An 18,870-nucleotide genomic window follows, 5' to 3' on the forward strand; every position below is an offset into this window, starting at 1 on the left:
AAATGGCAAGAATACGAATCATCATCTTGGCAGGATGTTTCACAGCAATTTTTGGCCTGAAGAGCTCCAAGTATTGTAGAAATGGAATATCTTAGTGTTGGAGTACAGCAGTCTGCTCCTCAAACAACAGCAGGAGAGGAAAATATTTTTAAAAGCAGAATTAACCATTTGTGAAAGCTACAGGTTTGTTTCCTGGTCTTTTCTGCTTTTGTTATCTAAAACCTCATCTGAATAATACACAATATTTTTCAGGCTTTTTTGTGTGTCAGTCATTTAAGGACCAATGTAGTCATTCAGAACCTGGACCAAGGGTGCTCATGAAGGGCAGGAATCTGTTATAGTCATTAACAAATGTGCATTAAAAAATATGTTGGTCACAGCCCTCCACCAAGTAGGCAAAAGGTTGGATGGTGAAAGGTGCTGGGCACTTAAAATGTTTCTAAGTGATCTTTTTGTAAACATTTGAAGTTGCAATTCCTGCAGCTGCTGTTCCTGCTTGCAGGTATGAAATTGTGTTTATAAGGAAGTGCTACTGCAAGACTGAGCTCTTCAGAACAGGGATGGATGAAACAAAGCAAAGTATTTAATAACCAGCAGTCCCAGAGATGGTCCATGCCCGGACCCAGCCCTGTGTGAGCTATGCTGGGAACGGCAGCTGTTCCACTGCAGTCAGCAGGGAGCCAGAACTCATGGCATACATCCATGTCATACATCCTTCTAACAATTGGACTATTCCATAATGGACTGCAGCGTTTGGTGGAGTGGAGGTGATGGAGTCACCGCCCTTGGAGGTGTCTGAGTAAAGGCTGGAGGTGGCACTCGGTGCCATGGTGTGTGTGACGATGGTGTTGGTCATGGGCTGGGCCCGCTGACCCCAGAGTGCATTCCAACCCAAGTGAGCCTGTGTGCGTGCTTTTGACACAGAAGATACCACACTCCTTCATCCAGACCGCAGTGATGGAAGCACCAGTAATATCCACCCGCTTCAAGGGATGTGCAGGACCATGCACGGTGCCTCAAGTCTTGCGCACAAGTCTGTGCCCTCACCGACCCCACCTCTGCCCGCCCGCCCCACAAAATGGCGGCGGCCGCGCGGCCCCGACCCTCGGTGGGGGAGGGGCCTCGGCAGCCCCGCCCCGCGCGCGCCCCCGCGGCGCGGCCCCGCTCGGGAGCGCGCCCCGCCCGTCCCGCCGCCCGCGCCCGCCGCAGCGCCGCTCCCTCCCTCCCTCCCTCCCCTGCGCCCGTCCCCTCCCTGCAGCCGCCCGGCGCGGTGTGGGGAGGCGGCCGCTCCGCCCGCCGCCGCCGCCGCCGCCGCCCCGAGCCTCTCAGGTAGGTGCGGGTCGGGCCCGCGGGCCCCGGCCCCTGCTCCGCGCGGTGGGAGGCGGCGGGCGGACAAGATGGAGCCGCGGCCGGCGGGGGAGGGGAGCGGAGCGGAGCGGGGCTCTGCTCTCCCCCCTCCGCTCCCTCCCCGCCGCTGAGGGCGATCCCGCGATCTGCTCGCCCCAGGGTGCGGTGCCCGGGCCCCGCGGGGCCGTGCGAGCGGAGCTGCGCCATCGCCGCCTGCCCCGCTGTCCCCGCCCGGCCGTGCCCGGAGCCCGGGGCCGGGCCCTGTCCGTGCCCCCCGCACGGGACACGGGACACCGAGGGACACCGAGGCCACCCCCGGCGCCGCGTCCCTGGCTGCGGCCGAGGCGGAGCGAGCTGTGCCGCCCCTTTGTCCCCTCAGCCGGCCCTCGGCCGCTCCAGGTGGGGCTGGGCCCTCCTGTCTCCAGCCTGCGGCCGGGAATTGTTCCTTCCCTTCAGCAGCCGCGGCTCCGTGCGTGGGGCTGGTCTGTGTGCGGGGCTGTTTGCTTAGAGCGGGTTCCCGTTCGCGTGGGGCAGCTGGGTGTGTGCGGACAGCCCGTGGAGGTGTTTCCTGACACACCTCAGTAGCGGATGCCTTCACTGCCCTGCACATCTGTACCTGGAGAGCCTCACTGTGTCCCTTCTGTGCCTCTTTGCCTTCTGATATAACGCGTGTCAGTGCTGGGTATTCTCGTGTTCAGTTGTGGATAGTTTAATGCATTCTTGTTTGTGCATAGTTCTTCTGATGTAATTAATTAGTGAATAGTTGCACTTTAAATTTTTATGCAGTTCTCTGTGGATTAACAGTTATTTTGATCCATGTGGTTTTTATTTGTGTAAAATGAAAGGGTAGGAGGGGCACTTTGTTAAGATATTCTTAAATTATGGTTTATTTCTGTTTCAGTCTTCAGGTGCCACAGTTTCTCTTAAAATTTTGCGCGTGAGTCTGTAGCCATATCCCTGATATTTTAGATGCAGCCTTAAATTTAAAAAAAAATCCATCATGTTCTTCCATTGGCCATTGTTGAACAGATTCAACAAGTGGAGTCTGTCTTCCAGCTGTCTCACACAAGGACACTGCCGTGGCTGTGTTTGGGTGGGTGGACAAGTGTCCAGAGCCTTCTGCATGGCCCCATCACAGAGAAGCACTGTGAAAATGCACGTCAGCAAGGAGATGCTGGATCCATCTCTTAAACTTGAAAGTCCTTTTGTGGTAGCAGGCTAGGGAAAGGAGAGGGTAGGTGAGAACACCCACTGAGATGAATGAGCACCTCTTACCTCTGGAGCTATTGTTGGAGGCTGCAGCCCTGGGGAGAAGAGGGTGGGTGGGAACACCCACGGAGATGAATAAGCATCTCCAGCTCCTCAAAGCCCTTGTTCTAGGCTATAGCAAGGACTGCTCCTTTTTATTTGGGAATAGCCCCTTGAGGTGAATGGACAATTCACAAACACTAATAATCCTTTCTTTATAAAATCTACCTCTACCTGCTCCATCATTCATATGCATATTTGGTTTGCCTTGAAGTTTGGTAATTGCAGAACCACAGAATAATGAGGGTGCAGTTTCACCTACTCTCCTAAGCCAGTCTGTCTGGCCTAATGGCTGCCTCCATTCTGTGCTGCTCCATCCCCAGCTCCGGGGTTTTTCTCCGACCTCCATTCCCTGTGCTGTGTTTGGGACTTGTCACGCCTGTCATCCAGATCTCTGAAGTCCACTAAGACCATCTTTTTGAGATCTTGTTATTTTTTTTAAGTAACAGTACCAGGGAGTGGGTCAGTGGCAGCCAGTGGGTCCTGTGGCTTAGGCTGACCTGGCACTGTCTCTGTGCTAATGGAAATGTGGGTTTCTGTTACTCTCTTGCCCCTGTGCCTACACACTGTTGCTTTTGCTTTCTTGTTGGATTAGTTTTCACCTGGATCAGATCCCTGGTGTCGGTTTGTCCTGCTCTTGCACAATAGTTGGTATTGGCAGAAGGAGTGGGAATGTGGGAGAAGAGGAAAGGGCAAGATTGTCCTGTTCAGAAAAAGGGCGGATTCAGAGTGGTTTTTCTGTTGATTATGAAACCAAACTGACAGTTGTGCCAGTGTGACTGGAGGTGCACAGATAATTAAATAATAATTAAATCATTGATGCCACCTTCTTTAATTTTTGTGAGGCAGTCTTAAGTCTTTCAAGGTGTGCTGTTCATCGTCATCATCATATATGATCTTGGTTTTGGGCTGGGAAGAAGTCAGCTGACGTGCTAATGTTAGCATCTAGTGAAACTCTGCCCTTGGATCTGGCTTATTTGGTTTTTAGGGTTAGAAAGCCTAACAATGACTTGTTTGCCTGGTTTTGCAATCAAATAACGAGTGAACCCTAAAAGTTCAGTTTACTTTACACTTAGCCTAGTGGTGCTTGCCAACATCAACTCTTTGTGAGAGCAGTTGAGCTTTGTCTGTAATACAAAGCTGTTGCTTAGGCTTTGGAGAGCTTTGTTTCTCCTGGGGTGTCTGAGTCTAAAGATTTGAACTCCCAGGGGCACAGAGGCCGCACCCAGCTTGCAGCTCTCTGCTGAGGAGCAGGAGGCACAGATGAAGGCTCCCACTCTGCCTGGCACGTCTGGGGAAGGGGAGTTTGAAGGGAGAGAGTGGGTGTTTCAGCTCCAAATAACTCTTCTCTTAACTTCTGGCATATAAGAAAATTACTCTGGGTCACCACTTATAAGTTGTATTGCTTGGAGAACTCCTTAATTTCTTAGAATAACCAAAATTCCAAAATTATGTTGTCTCTTGATTTGCAGTCCTGTGTTGTCATGTAGTAACTCTAGGAAGTCACTGCTGTAAAGAAATTATTTCTTACATTTCGGCATCTTACCTGGTGTCAGATGGTGAGAAAATAAACATATTATGCACCAACTTCAGCAAGGGCTTCATAAGCACGTTGTGGAAAAGCTGGTTATCAAACTTCACAAGTAGATAAGATTTCAGTTGTAGGTTCAGGTGTTACAGTGTATGTTGTGCCACTGATAGAATTTAATACTTAGTGTTTTTTAAATATTTACATTTATGACTACTCCAGGTAAGGGACACCCTTGTGAAAGTAAGCAATTACAGGGTTTTAAAAACTGGGTAAGGCCCTACTTTAGCAAGAGTTAATGTGTAGAAAAGGAGCTGATAATAAAGGAGACATGTGAAAAACATTTAAATTGATAGAATTCTTAGTGAGTGATGAAAGGATTTCTCACACATGTTGTCCTAAGAGAGAAGAACAGAACTGACCCCATATTTCTGTTGTGGTCTCGAAAGGGAAAATATTCCTCCTGCTGCAGTTGCTGCTCAACCCCCCTGCACAGCAAAGGAGCCCTGTGAGGCTCCCCAGGGCCCTGGGGCTCAGCATAGAGCGTCCTTTATGAGGGATCCTGAACAGAGCCGGGCCTGTGCTCTGCTCCTGCAGCGTTCACTGGCCACAGTGACCTTCAGAGAGCTGCACAAATGATGCTTGTGGCTGCTTGTGTTGTTAAGGAACGAGTCACATACTTTGTGTGTGTTGGATGATGATGAAAATGTGCTGCTCCAGCCTCCCACGGCCCCATCGATACTGTGGAAACTATTGCAAGCTCAGCGGTGAAAAACCTCAGAAAAACGAGTGGGTGTTGGATACTAACCCTGATTAAAAGCAAAATTGGTGTGAGGAGTTTACCTTTCTTGGTGTTTCATCATTTGGAAAGATGTAATATAGGTGGACTTGGAGTTTAGTGCAGTTTTGCTGTGATTCAGGTGTGTTTTAGCAGAAGTGAGAGGCACTTGCTGAGTCAGGTCTGTTGTGGCGCTCACCAGGGCACAGCAGGCAGCCAGGGTGGGTGGGAGCAGAGCAGTTGCTGCTGCTTGTGCTGGATGGAGCTGATTATTCTGCTCAGTGCAGATAATGGCTCTCAGGTCCAGTTCTCAGTGTAAAACAACAACTGAGCAAGTGCCTGTTCTGGGGGCCTTGTGGACTTCTCTGCTTGTCAAAGGTTTCATCTTGTCTGCACTGGCAGCTGAATCATCCCCATGAAGAAGGCAAGGTACGATGTTTGAAAGCCAAAGATGGCATCACATCACAGCCCAAGAGGATGTTTTTATGTCATGTGATTTAAGTAGCTTTGATATTACAATTTTGTGTAGTGAATAGGTCATGAATGGGAATTTCCTGCAGGAGGAAAGCCTGGAGAGAGAGAGGGGCCATAACAATAGTGGGAGCCTCAGCAGCTGTGAGCCAGAGCTGTGTGTGAAGCTGTATTTTAGGGATATGAGGGGGTCATGACCATGTCCAGACATCCCCCTGTAGCAAAGCTTTGTGGTCCCAGCTGGATTGTCCTGTTTCTTTCTAGCAGTGGTGGAACTCCTGTGCTTTGTTGCACGAGAAGCTGCCTCTCTTTTCCCAAAGCCAGCTTATCCAGTGTCTCCTCCCTTCCCCAGCACTTGTAGGGATATAAATTACCAGGCACTCAAAGATCCATACAGAAAATCCTCCACAGTCACTTTCCAGGGAATCTTTTTGAAATACAACTTAATTTCCCTGTTGCAGTGCCTCATCTTAATTGTTTGTTGATACAGAGATATTCTGCCAGTCAGTTAAATCAGTTTAAAAATTGATTTGTGTAAACTGTTGCAAATATTTTTGCATGCCTATTTACAGGTTTAAAATGAGAAAGTTCTATCTTATTGGAAACTTTTTGGAGGGTTTTATTCAAGAATGATTGCACACAAAATTGTATGTGTTTAGCTATACAATTTAGCTGGAGTGTAATTTTTAAATTGGCATAGCTTTGCATTTTATACCAATTTTCTTTTATACTGTATATCTCCCTGCCAAGAAACCTGCTTCCACTCCATAGACTCTCTACATTCTTTTATTCCCTACTGTAATGTGAATGAAGGAAAATTGTGCTGGAGATTCCATGTTAGGGTAATTAAGCTTGATTACAGATTTCCTTTTAAAAACTTTTCAAAAAAAGTCTTAAAGAAGATAAAAGAGGAACCTTGGCTACTACTTGAAATATGCATGGTTTGTTGAAAAATGGTGCGGGGGGGGGGGGTGGATTAAAAAACCCTATTGGCAGTCTTCCACTGAGATTGGGGGTTTTATTAAGCTTCTTCTAGAAAGAAATTTTAAACAGTTACTGATTTGTACTGTCTTTCTTCATTCATCCATTCCAGTGATGCTGGTTGGTGCCAGATGGAAGGTAAAGCATCATCAGGCAGGGTTTGTGTGAGAAGTCAGTGTTTGTCAGTGGTATTGCAGTAGACACAAAGCACATGCATATGGTGATGAAACTCCAGCATTCATCAGCTACAGCAGAATATATTCACTGTCTGGGAGTGCTTGTGATGGTTCTCCCCCAGAAAGAGGGATGGAAAAATCCCCCAAGTGTAATGAGGGGAAGAAGCAGAGAGTAAGAATGTACCACAGGAGTGTGAGCCTGGTTGGTCTCATGAGAAATAGCAGAGGCCTCTGCTTTTATTCAGTGCCTTCTCCCAGCTCTGGGGTGTTCCTTGTGTTTGTTCCTTGGATGCTGGGCAGCTCAGCTGATCCTTCTTTGTGGCAGCTGAGCTTGGAGCAGTTTTTTGGGGCCAAAGCCAGTATTCCTGTGTTTAAAATGAGTCCTGAGACAAGAATGCTGCTCAGCACTCCAAGTGTTTCTAGTGGATCAACAAACAGCTGAACAGCCTTTCAGAGCTGCTGGGCTTTACACTCTCTGCTGCAAAGGGACATTATAGAACCCTCATGTTTGTAGTTACATATCATGAAAAATCTCAGGTATTTTTTGTGATAATTGCAGGCACTTTTCTAGTGGGGTTAAATAAAGGTAACAGTTTCTGACTGAATTGTAGAAAACCCCAAGCTTCCTTCTGCTTTGCTGCACAGATCAGTCTGTCTGGTCTTTTGACCTGAGCTTATTTCCTTTGTCCTTTGCTAAGTGCAGGCTTGCAAACTATTCTTAGTTGTTTGGCTTGGACGTTAACAGCTGCAACAACAATGGTTTCACTTTTGTTCCACTGTACCCCATGAAATGCACCAGGATTGTAGCACTTGGATTATCTCTGCTAGAACATCTAATATTTAAACTATATAGCTATCATAATTTCACTGTTTGACATAAACTCATATTCATATATTTGCACAAGAGTAATGCACACTGTAATGTGCATTTGACAAGCCAGGGTAGATTGAGTGTTCCAACAGGGAATGTATCCTTTGTAATCAGGAGAAAAGAGCACGGGGATTTACTCCAGGGTAAATAGACTGTGCTGTGTGCTTTCTCTCTGGCTGGCAGGAAACATTTGTAACTGCCAAGTAAATTCAGTAATCAATGGTAGAGTTTAAATTATGTTGCTGTAGGTGATATTCCATAGCTATTGTAGGAAAAGATAATAAATCTTCCAGACCTTATCTACTTGTGAAATTTAACATGGGAAGTAATTTTTGGTGTATTAAACATGGCTGTAAGACATAGAAATACTCTGAAGAGACAAGTATTTATTGGCTTAATACTGTCTTCAACATGGCTAAATATTATTTTCTTAGACTTTGAGTATTTGCAGCTTACTTAAGTTGTAGAACCAGTATAGTTGAATGGAAGATGTAATTGCTTTATTTCCCAGAGTTGTTGGCAATGCCAACAATACCAACATATCTCAGTGCTGGCATTGCTAGCAGCCTGTACGTGCTCTGCTAACTAGGACAGCAGTGGCATTTCTGCAATCCAGCATCTTGTACCTAGTTACAAATTCATTTCATCCCTCTGCTTTCCCAGCTATGGCACCATTGTGTTGCCAAATGCAATGTGTTTCTTTCTTTGACATTAATTGTGACATGAAATAAGAAAACTGATTCGCACTTTATTCTTTTGCTGCAGTTAAGCAAAAAAAAAAAAATCTTTAGGATCCTGTATCTACTATACCAAGAGAGATATAACATATCTTTCTTTGGCTTACAGCTGAGTCACATCAATCTTAGAGCCAGAACAACTAAAATTTAGATGCTACTTGGTTAGAAAGGTTTTGGAATCATAGATGAGCAAATTGTAGGTCTTGGTTTCTGAAATGCTGTTGTTCAGATTTTTAGCTTACTCTGCTCTAATTATACCTATGTGAATAATATGTGGTTTAAACTCTCCTTTTTAACTATGTGTAAAGGTTACTGTGCAGAACCTCAAGTGAAGGCTTAATAAAACTCATTTCAAAAGTAATTTACTGACATTAGTACTGTTTACTAAAAATAGACAAAGTAGTTCGGACTAATTGATGAAACAGAGGTAGCTTTTGAAAGATTCTCTTTTGTGCAACACTGCAGCATTATGATATATTGATACATATTTCCCTCTCCTGTTTCTGGTAGAAAATGATGCACCCTGTTGCCAGCAGTAATCCAGCCTTCTGTGGGAGCGGCAAGAGCTCTTGCCTGAACGAAGACAATGTGAGGGCTGCGGATCAGTTTGACCTCTACGCCACGCAGCAGAGCAAGTACAGCCACGCAGTCAGCCACAAACCCATTGCCTGCCAGAGACAAGATGCCTTGAATGACCCCCACTTGCAGACCACAAGTGGCAGGAATATAGAGACAAAAGATGAACTAAAGAAAAAGAAAAACCTGAACCGCTCCGGGAAGCGCGGCAGGCCGTCAGGGACCACCAAATCTGCAGGGTACCGAACCAGCACAGGGCGACCCCTGGGGACCACCAAAGCAGCTGGATTTAAGACAAGTCCAGGCAGACCCTTGGGTACAACTAAAGCAGCAGGATACAAAGTCAGCCCAGGCAGACCTCCAGGTAGCATTAAAGCTCTATCACGGCTTGCAAATCTCAATTATACTTGTGGCAGTGCAGCTTTTCCTTACCCTATGGTGCATAACAGAGGAGTCCATGCTGCTGGGGAAACTAGCAGCAAAATCAAGCAGCCTAATGAATGAAGGGAGGGAATGAGTAACTCCTTACTAATCTGCTTTATGCTGATTTTGGGCATGTTTCTTGAGTTCTCTTGTACTGTTTGCTTAAGTCTGAGCTTCTAGATTTTATTTCAATAATGCCATAACCTACGGGTGCAATTAATAACTAACAGAATGTTGGGAAGGCTTTGGTTTAAAAAGGCTTCTGTTGATTTAAAATCATAATTTATAAGGAAGTCTGAAATTATTCATTATGCCTTGGTGTCAATACTTAAGTAATGTCCATGTCCCTAGTTTTAAGTTCAGTTTCTCATAAATCTAGATGTGTGGTTGTGCATTAAATAATTGAAATAAGGAGGACAGAAATTAGCTGGCTGATGGTTCATGATGTGGCCTGTCCCACAATAAGTAACTTAGCCAGTTAAGTTCTTACTTGGTAAGAAAAACTGATAAAGGTGCAAGCCACGTTTTCCACTTCTGCTGGACCTTCTACAGACCTCAGATAGACTTACAATAGATTTAAACAAAAAAAAGCCAACCTTTTTTTCTAAAGTGATTTCCAGTGACTTTTGTTTCTAGAGTTGTAGCATTAAGTGAATTTCAACTCATCCTCCAATAGCATTTTGGGAGATATTAAAGAAACCTGAGCATTTGTACAGTGCATTACAGCTGCACAGAGCCTTACAAAAACAAGTTACTTTGCCATTAGGTGAGAGCTGTTCTTTTGGGTACACTGTTACAGGATTCTGCTGGGTAACTTTGAAATGCCTAATAATACATATACCAAACCACAAAGAATTATTTGGAATTTGAAATATTTTATAAGAAATTAAATACTGTTCATTCTAGTTAGGCACTTGATTAATATTAAACAGTATGTTCTTAAATCTGTAAATAGCTATTTACTCTGGCTTTTGCCTTTCAAATCTGTGCTTAGATGGCGACAGTTTAATAGCTTTTAAAGTAATAACCTATAATGTTTACAAATTAAACTTTTTAAATAGACACTGTTGCCAAATTTTTAGACTCAGTTTTGCCAGATATTCCTGGAAATAGTTATTTCATTGTTAGACATTTATACTATATTTAAGTTATGGAAGCTTATATATCTACCAAAGGACACCATTTTCATCATTTACAAAAGCAAACTGTATAGCTGATGCAAACAGGATGCAGTTTACTGCACTGCTAGATCCCAGATATAGAGTAATTCATCTATGCATGCAAGCCAGAAAAAATGTTGTTGGTTAACTATAAACACCTTTCTTGACTCAAACTAAAACCTCCCCTCCTCCCAAAAGAAATATTCCATTTTTCAACTGGGTGTGTGTAATTTTTTGAAGTGTGGGAGAATGTGTGAGTGTGAGTGTGTAAAATACTTTCATCCAGACTTCAAAAGAAAAAAATAATCAGTCCTCAGTGTTACGTATTGTTTGTTCAAAATTAATTTTCCTTTTTTTTTTTTTTAAATCTGGAAGAAAGTTTATGTTTAAGTCATTTCACATATGAGATGACTTTATGATAAATTCATAGTTTGAAATACCTGGGGAGGGGGAATATGTAGAGTTTGCATATTTGGGGGAGAATAAAATTTGGGTTGAGCCTGTGCTGAATGGGTAATGATGGTCATTTTTGTTATCATAAATGCTATTCTGGCCTGCTGTCATTTTGACTAGACCTCTTGCTTTCAGTGATGACAAGAAACAGATGTCATGTTTCATACCTTTTTTATCAGGAAAAAAGCAGCAAGCCTTCAGGTGTTCCAGTGATGCCTAACACATTTTGAGCTGGACTTTTGCTGTACTTTACAATAGGTGTGTTGAATTGTTTTGGGGGAACTCTGTATGGACTGGCAACTAAGACAATGAACCTCAACTTTTACTGGATGGCTCCTTAGTACGTGAACTAATGGCAGCTAAATTGCTACTAAGGAATAGTTTCTTCATGCTGAAGCTCTGAAATCCAGTTGTTCTGTTCCTCAACAAACTCTCAAGTCTGAAATTTAGCAGTCTCTCTCAGAAGATGTAACTTCTGACACATGCAAAATGCTAACGTGAGTTCATTCACCCTCAGGATCTGTGTTGTATTGGCTGTTTTTAATCAGATAATTTTTCAACAAAAGACTGCTTTAAGTTCTTTCCTGAACTCAGCTGGGCAAGCAGTCCTCTTCAGCTGAATGTGTAAGTGCAGGAGTGTCACAGCTCGCTGGCAAGGAACGTGTTGCATGTCACCACTGTCCCTTGGAGAAACTCCACTCCTTACCTCCTCCTGCTGATCCTGTTTGCTCCTGTCCGTTCCTCACTTGTGCATCCACTCAATGGTGCTGTGCTGTGTGTCAGGAGATAATGCAGATGTATTGCTGTTCTGCTAGTATCATTTGTATTCAAGTATGCTGATGAAATAATGAAATCACCTAAGCAATTTCTGTTCATTACAGTGGTTATTAATTATATCAGATGAAATATAATCCCAGTAAAAACTAATTAATGTTGTCAGTTGTGAAATGATGAGCATCAAATAGAAAAGTGTTCAGAGAGCCTGCAGTGCTGCTTGGCGCTCTGGATTGAGGAAGGAGATCAGAAGTGCACTGCTGGTGTTTCCTAATTCTGCTTTATTTTACATCTGACTGGAGTTTACTGGTGCCATGCAGTGAAGGGAAAAACAAGAGGAGATTCAAAGTGACTAGAAATGGAATTTTCAAATGCTTCTGTTCTTCCTATGTATACTCTGCAGAATACATTGTGCTTTTTTCAACACTTTTTTTTTTCCATGAGAAACACTGAAACAGCATGTTAATGCCTAAACTTTATTAGTACCAATGGGAAAACTGGCATTTTCCCCCCATAGTATGAAAACATTACTTGTAAATTGCTTATTTTATATTATATATCATAATTCAGCTATTCATAAGCTAGGATCACTGTTGTGTGTTAACACTGTTCAGAAGACCGACATGTCAAGTTTAGGTTTTAATAATTTCTTTTAATTATCAAGTTTCTAATGTCTTATTTATACATAAATGAAATGTATTAGCTTGCTATTATTCCTTAATGATGCTATAAAGTTCACTGTTTAAGATACATATAGTAACTACTATTCATTTTCTTGATTAAATTTACTTAAACTTTAAAACCAAATAATTTTGCTACTATAAAGTCTTGCACTGGACAGATTCAAGATGCTAGCACCATATTTTGGCAGAAAAAAAATCAGATACGATCAGAAGCAGCTGACTTTGGTATCAAAGATGGTATTTTTAAAATCAGCACTTAGCTTTGTCATTAAAGCAATGTTCTTTATATCTTGGATTTAGTTTAAAGTAATCAAATTACTAGAGCCATTAAAGATCTCTCTTCTGAATGAATATATTTTCATTTTGTCTGAAGGATCTTAATGTTCAGTCAGGACAAAACGAAGCCTTGTCAGTGAAAAGTGATGTATCTGTGAAGAGAATTACCTGGAACTACAATACACTGAGTAATTCAGATGAGAATTTAACTCCCTTCCCCATTTTGAAGAGCTTTAAAAGGCAGAGCAATGTGAAGTCATTTGTGCAATGGTTTCATTAGCTGTGGCTCTGCTGGTCTTTGTTATATGTATAATAATGTTTCATGCTCCCCTTAGAGTTGACAGTTAAAACAGCTGATAACAATCATAAATACTTGGAACTGCAAACTTCATTTCTGATTACAAAAAGTTTATTCTTCTCTATTTTAATGCATATATTTTAACACTGCTAAATATATTTATGACTTTAGTAGACACTAGACCTTTCTCCTTGTGACTTTTTTTTGAAATAGAAGAATCTGTATTCTGAAATTTGAACCACTTTCTGTTCCTTCAGTCTTGCATCATTTGCTTTTCCACTGGTTTACTTTGGGGGTAACAGTAACCTGTTAAGTAACTAGTATCAGCACCCTGTCCTCTGCTGTAAAAAGCCTGATTAGATACTGTGTATGTTTTTATGTCCATGAACTTGAGCTACTCGTGTGCAATTATGTGTATGGGAATGGAGTAGTGTTCATGATCTGTATTTACATCATCATATGGATGTATATTTATTAATAAAGTTAATACTTTAAAACCTAACTATTGCTCCCTGTTTTTTTTTTTAATACCTTTTAAATTCTGGCTGAAGATGCCAGTTGACAGCATTACCTACTTGTTACGGACATGTTACATATATTTACATTAAGGCAAAAAGATTGAGTTGCAAGATGTCAGGAAATAGAGGAATGTTGCTTATTTTTGAATGAATTGAAAACAACGTGACAGTAACTTAATTGTACTTGTCCTTTCACTCAAATAGAAGAAAAGGGAGGAAAGGAGCTATAGCCCTCTATGGATAAATAGTCAGCTGCTAACTTTTCCCTCTGTTGCACATGGAAATCAAATTGAAAGTACTCATAAATAAAGTTTTCATGGAATGGTGATCATAATTCATTTTTCTGTGATGAATAAGACATATATATCCCTGTATTCCAAGAATATTTGTGCTGTGGCAGAAAGGAGATTATGTTAGGATTAAATTCACAGTAAGAAATTGTTTTCAAATTGAAAATGCTGTTTTGACTAAAACATAAGGAGAAGGGGGAATGGGGCAGCTTGTTCTCTGCTGGTCTGCACCAGTTTGGATTCCCTTTGTGCTTTTGCTTTTAGGCTTGCTCTGTATCAGCTCATCTAATTAAATGTTTTCCCTCTATGTGCAAACCTCATGTTTTCTATTTTTAGATTATTATGTCCTCATTATTAGTGCTTATGCAAATTGGACTTTGAAAGAAAAAGCTTCAAGCGAGAAAATGTGTGCTGTAAGGAGTGACACAGTTGGAGAACTACACCTGAGTAAAAACAAAGCTAAAAATATAGTCTCTGTAATAAATGACCTGCATCTTCATTTATACACATGTACTTGATTTTTCCTGCCCTTTTCCCGTGTGCATGCTTCATGCTCCCCTCAGTCATGACTTTCAGTTTTTGACAGATGCAGAATTTTGGCAAAATCTCATTGTGCACTACTGGCAGTTTTAAGGAAGCGTGTTAAAAAAGATAGCAGCACTTGAAGTAATGTGGTAATTTTCAAAAGTCCCAAATAGTCTTGAAGCTTCACTATTAAATGGAAATAAAGTAAAAACTAATTCTGCAACAGGAAAAATACAATGTCCTAAAAAGGAATATGGGAGTATTTATCTTGCCTTTCTGCTTGGGAGCTTTGGTTGGTAAGCTGCTGGACAAGAACTCTTTTATTTTAAAAATACACCTTTAGTTTGCCGCGTTTTACCCGCACCCCAGCCTGCTGTAGGTTAAGGCACAGTTTGTGTGCGAACAACTCTCAAACAGCGCTTCCCTGGCCAGAGTGGGAGCGGGCAAATCCTTCACCAAGCAGTGCGGCTGCGATGAAGTGCTGGGGCTGCAACACGCTGGTAGCAGAGCAGGCTCTGGGATGAATCCCAGGCACTCGCTGCTCAGTCACAGCAGCCTGCCGAAGCCATGGCACTTGTCTCGTCGCAAGAATTTCCGTCCTGAGCTAATTCAAATCAAGGGTGAAATGACTCCAGCAGCCCGACAGCTGGGCCAGGCAGCGGCTCCGCTCACCGCGGGCTCAGCCCTGCAAGGCGGGGTCACAGAATCATGGCATGCTTTGGGTTGGGACCTTAAAGAACATTTTGTACCACACCCCTGCCATGTGCAGGGACACCTTGCACTATCCCAGGTTGCTGCAAGCCCCGTCGAGCCTGGCCTTGAACGGTTCCAGGGATGGGACACGTTCCAGGGATGGGGCAACCACAGCTTCGCTGGGCAACCTCTGGCAGGGCGCACCATGCTTACAGTACATTTTTTCTGAAAATAATTTTGGTAAAGAATTTTTTTTCCCTAATATCTAATCTAAACCATTCTTCCTTGTCCTGTCACAACATGCGCTTGTAAATAGTCTTGTCCCATCCTTCCTACAAATTCCCTTCAGGTACTGGGAGGCCGTAATTTGGTCACCCGAAACTTTTCTCTTTTCCAGGCTGAACACCCAATTCGGGGTTCGGCGGGGCCGCGAGAAGACTCGGATAGACCCAGCCGCTTTGTGTAACACGAGCAGGGCCCGGCCCCGCTCCGCTGCCCCACCTCCCTCAGACCCCGAGGGCTCTTCCCACGGAAACAGGAGCGGCAGCGGAACGGGAAGTGTCCCGGGGATCCGGCGGAAGCGCTCGTTGTCCGGGGAGACGCGGCGGCGGCCGCCGGGGCCGGGCCTGTGCGGAGGATGTGGCGGCTGCTGCTGGCGCTGGCCTGGCTCGGTGCGGCCCTTCCCGCAGGAGCGGCGGAGCGGAGCGGCCCCGAGCCGGTGCGGTACCGCACGGCCGAGATGGCGGACGCGATGGTGGGCAGCGAGGCCCTGGGCGAGCAGCCAGTGTTGCTGTCGGCGGTGCCGGCCGAGGCGAGCGGCGGCCCGGCCGGGGCTTGCGATGGCGATGCGTGCCCGGCCCGGGAGCAGCCCGTGCTGGAGCCCGTGCTGCCCGCGGCCGCCGAGGAGCAGAACGGCACCGACAGCGCCAGGGCTCCCAAGGTGAACTGCGAGGAGAGGAACACGACGGGCATGGAGCGCTTCACGCTGCAGATCCTCAACGTGTCCCAGGTACAGTGAGCGGGCCCGCTCGCTGTCCGCTGTCGGTGTGACCCCGGCTGCCTGCTGCCCTCAGTGCCTGACTCAGCGAATTTCCCTGGGTAACGTCCTCAGTCCTACCGAAACAAATATATGACTGGGCAAGGAGGCTTTTTGGGCCATTTGGAGCGGGGAAAAAATGGAGTTAGGGCTCTCTTCATGTGCCTGTGTGTTTTATCTCTGTGCCTGCAGGGTGCTGCCAGCTTTCCTGCTCTGTGAACTGGTGTTTCTCTTGGAAATCGTTAATGGCAATTAGTGCCAGCTCTTTTCTTGCAATGGTTATGTGCCTGTATATTTTTAGGTAACAAACTTTTAAAATGACTTTTAAAAAAGGTTATATACAGTTCTCCACCTGTTTTAAAAAGTGCAGCTGCTTAATCAGTATTGCTAGGTATCTAATCAATTGCTGAATGCTGCATCCCAACCTGTTAAATATGTAATTGTTCATGTTTGCTCTCATGCTTTCTCCAAGGACCTGATGGAGTTCCTGAACCCAAACAGCAGTGACTGTACGTTGGTCCTGTTCTACACGCCGTGGTGCCGCTTTTCTGCCAGCCTGGCACCTCATTTTAACTCTTTGCCCCGAGCATTTCCTACTCTTCGCTTCCTGGCACTGGATGCATCCCAGCACAGCAGGTAACTCACACCCCCTATGCTCTAGCTGCAGTTCATTTCTGTTAGCTTTCAGTTTTATAAACAGGAGTGATGTTTTCTCTACATAAACTGACAATTTTATTTAGTGAAACTGACACTTTCGGTATTGTGACTGTCTCTAGTTCTTCCTCCAGAAGATTTAATTTCCTTCATGCTTTGTTTTTTCTTTTTGTAGTTTATCAACTAGATTTGGAACTGTGGCTGTACCAAATATCCTTCTTTTCCAAGGTGCTAAACCTATGGCTAGATTTAATCATACAGACAGAACGCTGGAAACCCTGAAAGACTTCATTTTTAACCAGACAGGTGTGTAAATCAGCTCTGGTTTGCCAGTGGGAAGAACAGGCTGGCTTTAAGGTCCAAATTGGGCTTTCCTCTCCCTGTGTACCCTGTGAGGACTCAGCAGAGGTTCCCTTAATCAGTTGTTGCTGTGAGCTGGATTTCAGCCTGTGCTGAGAGCAGAAACTCAGCTCCTTGGGCTGCTGTCACAGAGCAGGGGGAACAGTGGGGTTTAGCTAGAGAGGCTGCCAGAAGGATGGAGCATTATCTTCCTGCCCAAAGATTTAATTGAGAATGAAATAAATTAAAGTCTCTTTGTCACTCAGCTAGCTCTCTTCTAATCCACACTGAAGTGCTATCTGGATCTGTATTTCCAGAAATGCACAAAAATCAGATTCCTGAAACACTCTAAATTAAATTTCCATGCACTGTGAAACTCTCACAACTTATCTAAAGCTGTTCTCTGGGAGGACAGAAGAAGCCTTCTCCTGTTTTGCAAATGCACATAAAAATCCCTAAGTTTTTATATCAGTAAATCATATCCTGGGTACATGTTAATGTACAAGGGCCATCTCACCAAAATTTTAGTCTACCAGAGTTTGAGCCTTAGACAGAGACCACAAACAAAGCTCCAGATAAAGCAGCCTCTCTGTATTTAGTGATTACGATGTTGACCAAGTGCTCTGTTTTTTAGGGATAGAAGCCAGAAGTGATGTGGCTGTGACAGAGGAGGACTGGGAAGGGCCCCTGCCCAGTGTTCTGACCAAGGGCATAGACTGGCTGCTGCTGTTCTCTGTGCTCTTCCTGGCTGCCTTTGTCATGTATGCCACCGTCCGCACCGACAGCATCCGCTGGCTCATCCCGGGACAAGAGCACGAACACCAGGAATAACCCCAGGGGTTCAAACAGGGACAAAATTTTGCACTTATTGGTAAAGGGGGAATTTTTATGGACTAGAAGTACCTAAGAATGAACTGTTGAATTTGTTGGTTGTAATTTATAATAATGACTAAAAATTGGCTTTATTTATGAGCTGCCGAATCTGTGACAAGCCCATTTGTGGCGATTCCAGTGGTAAGTGAACAAGTATGAAAAAACATGAACTGAAGTATTTATTAAGCTGCTCTGATTGACTTCTTTTTAATGGACTTTGATGTAATTAGTGTTACAGTTCTAATTTGTAGATCAAGGAAGATTTTTACATCACATTGGTCTGTGCATGGCACTGCAAGGCAAACACTGGTGAAGGGAGGTGTTGGTACATTACTTTGACTGTCCATAAAATGAACTATGAAGATGTTTTAAATGATTTTTCACTCCCATGGAGGTGACTGTTCCCATCTCTGGCACTGGGGTTCAGTGCTGGTTTTCTCATCTGAGTTTTGACTTAGTAACAGTTCTTTATGAGATTTAGAGTCACTTCCCAAGCTCACTTCACTATTTCTCTTTGTGTATACAACTTATTTACCACATTCTTGTTGGATGAAATTGTATTAATTGTCCTTTAAAAAAAATAAATAAATCAGGTTTTTAGTGTAACCTTCTAAGTCCCTTTCTTTCAGAAGTAAAAACATGCAATTTCTGAACTACAGCTCACCTGCCGAAATTAGCAAGACCAGTCTTGATGTTTATTTAAATTTCTAGTACCATGTTTGCTAGTTTCACACTCTCCACTTGAGGCTACATAAAGAATTTATGTTTTTTTTTTAGTTATGATTAGTATGGAGGGCTTTGGATAAGGTATGGACTGGTATGTTGTGTGGATTATGTGACTGCATAAAATCTATCATAGTGGAGGCTTGCCAGAGTATCCTAATGGGGTGGTTCAGAGAGCAAATTAAACTAACATAAAGCAAAGACTTATTGTTTGACACATAGCTCAGATCCCTGCAATGTAATTCTTCATTAATTTCTCTGTTGGCTCTATCTTTTCCTCTGGAAACCAGAGGTCATGTATATCTGTGTCCAAAAAGGAAACTGCACTGGTAGGACTTCAGTCTTACTGAAGATAAAGCTGGGGTGAATGTTATTAATA

General features: G+C 43.7%; 2 protein-coding genes across 4 annotated transcripts; both read left to right on the forward strand.

Moving 5' to 3' along the window:
• The first annotated feature begins 1,188 nt into the window (after positions 1-1,188).
• C16H5orf24 (chromosome 16 C5orf24 homolog) lies at positions 1,189-13,342 on the forward strand. 3 transcript variants are annotated; one of them, XM_059483347.1, is made up of 3 exons: positions 1,189-1,329; positions 8,708-9,137; positions 10,989-13,342. In XM_059483347.1, the coding sequence occupies exons 2-3, from the start codon at positions 8,711-8,713 to the stop codon at positions 11,027-11,029; spliced, it is 468 nt and encodes a 155-aa protein (XP_059339330.1). In that variant the 5' UTR covers positions 1,189-1,329; positions 8,708-8,710; the 3' UTR covers positions 11,030-13,342. The 3 variants fall into 3 exon arrangements, with proteins under 3 accessions (XP_059339330.1, XP_059339329.1, XP_059339328.1); XM_059483346.1 differs by having other exon boundaries at positions 11,068-13,342; XM_059483345.1 differs by having other exon boundaries at positions 8,708-13,342.
• A 2,088-nt stretch (positions 13,343-15,430) lies between these two features.
• On the forward strand, positions 15,431-18,374 carry TXNDC15 (thioredoxin domain containing 15). Its single transcript, XM_059483931.1, has 4 exons — positions 15,431-15,875; positions 16,375-16,538; positions 16,732-16,862; positions 17,530-18,374. The coding sequence occupies exons 1-4, from the start codon at positions 15,504-15,506 to the stop codon at positions 17,724-17,726; spliced, it is 864 nt and encodes a 287-aa protein (XP_059339914.1). The 5' UTR covers positions 15,431-15,503; the 3' UTR covers positions 17,727-18,374.
• The last annotated feature ends 496 nt before the right edge of the window (positions 18,375-18,870 follow it).

Source organism: Ammospiza nelsoni, chromosome 16, assembly GCF_027579445.1.
Source record: "Ammospiza nelsoni isolate bAmmNel1 chromosome 16, bAmmNel1.pri, whole genome shotgun sequence".
Taxonomy (NCBI): Eukaryota; Metazoa; Chordata; class Aves; order Passeriformes; family Passerellidae; genus Ammospiza; species Ammospiza nelsoni.

Coding starts and splice junctions, on each gene's coding strand:
- C16H5orf24 (XM_059483345.1), top strand. CDS start 8,711: ATGATGCACCCTGTTGCCAGCAGTAATCCAGCCTTCTGTGGGAGCGGC.
- TXNDC15 (XM_059483931.1), top strand. CDS start 15,504: ATGTGGCGGCTGCTGCTGGCGCTGGCCTGGCTCGGTGCGGCCCTTCCC. Junction 15,876..16,374: donor AGATCCTCAACGTGTCCCAG/GTACAGTGAGCG, acceptor GCTTTCTCCAAG/GACCTGATGGAGTTCCTGAA. Junction 16,539..16,731: donor GATGCATCCCAGCACAGCAG/GTAACTCACACC, acceptor TTCTTTTTGTAG/TTTATCAACTAGATTTGGAA.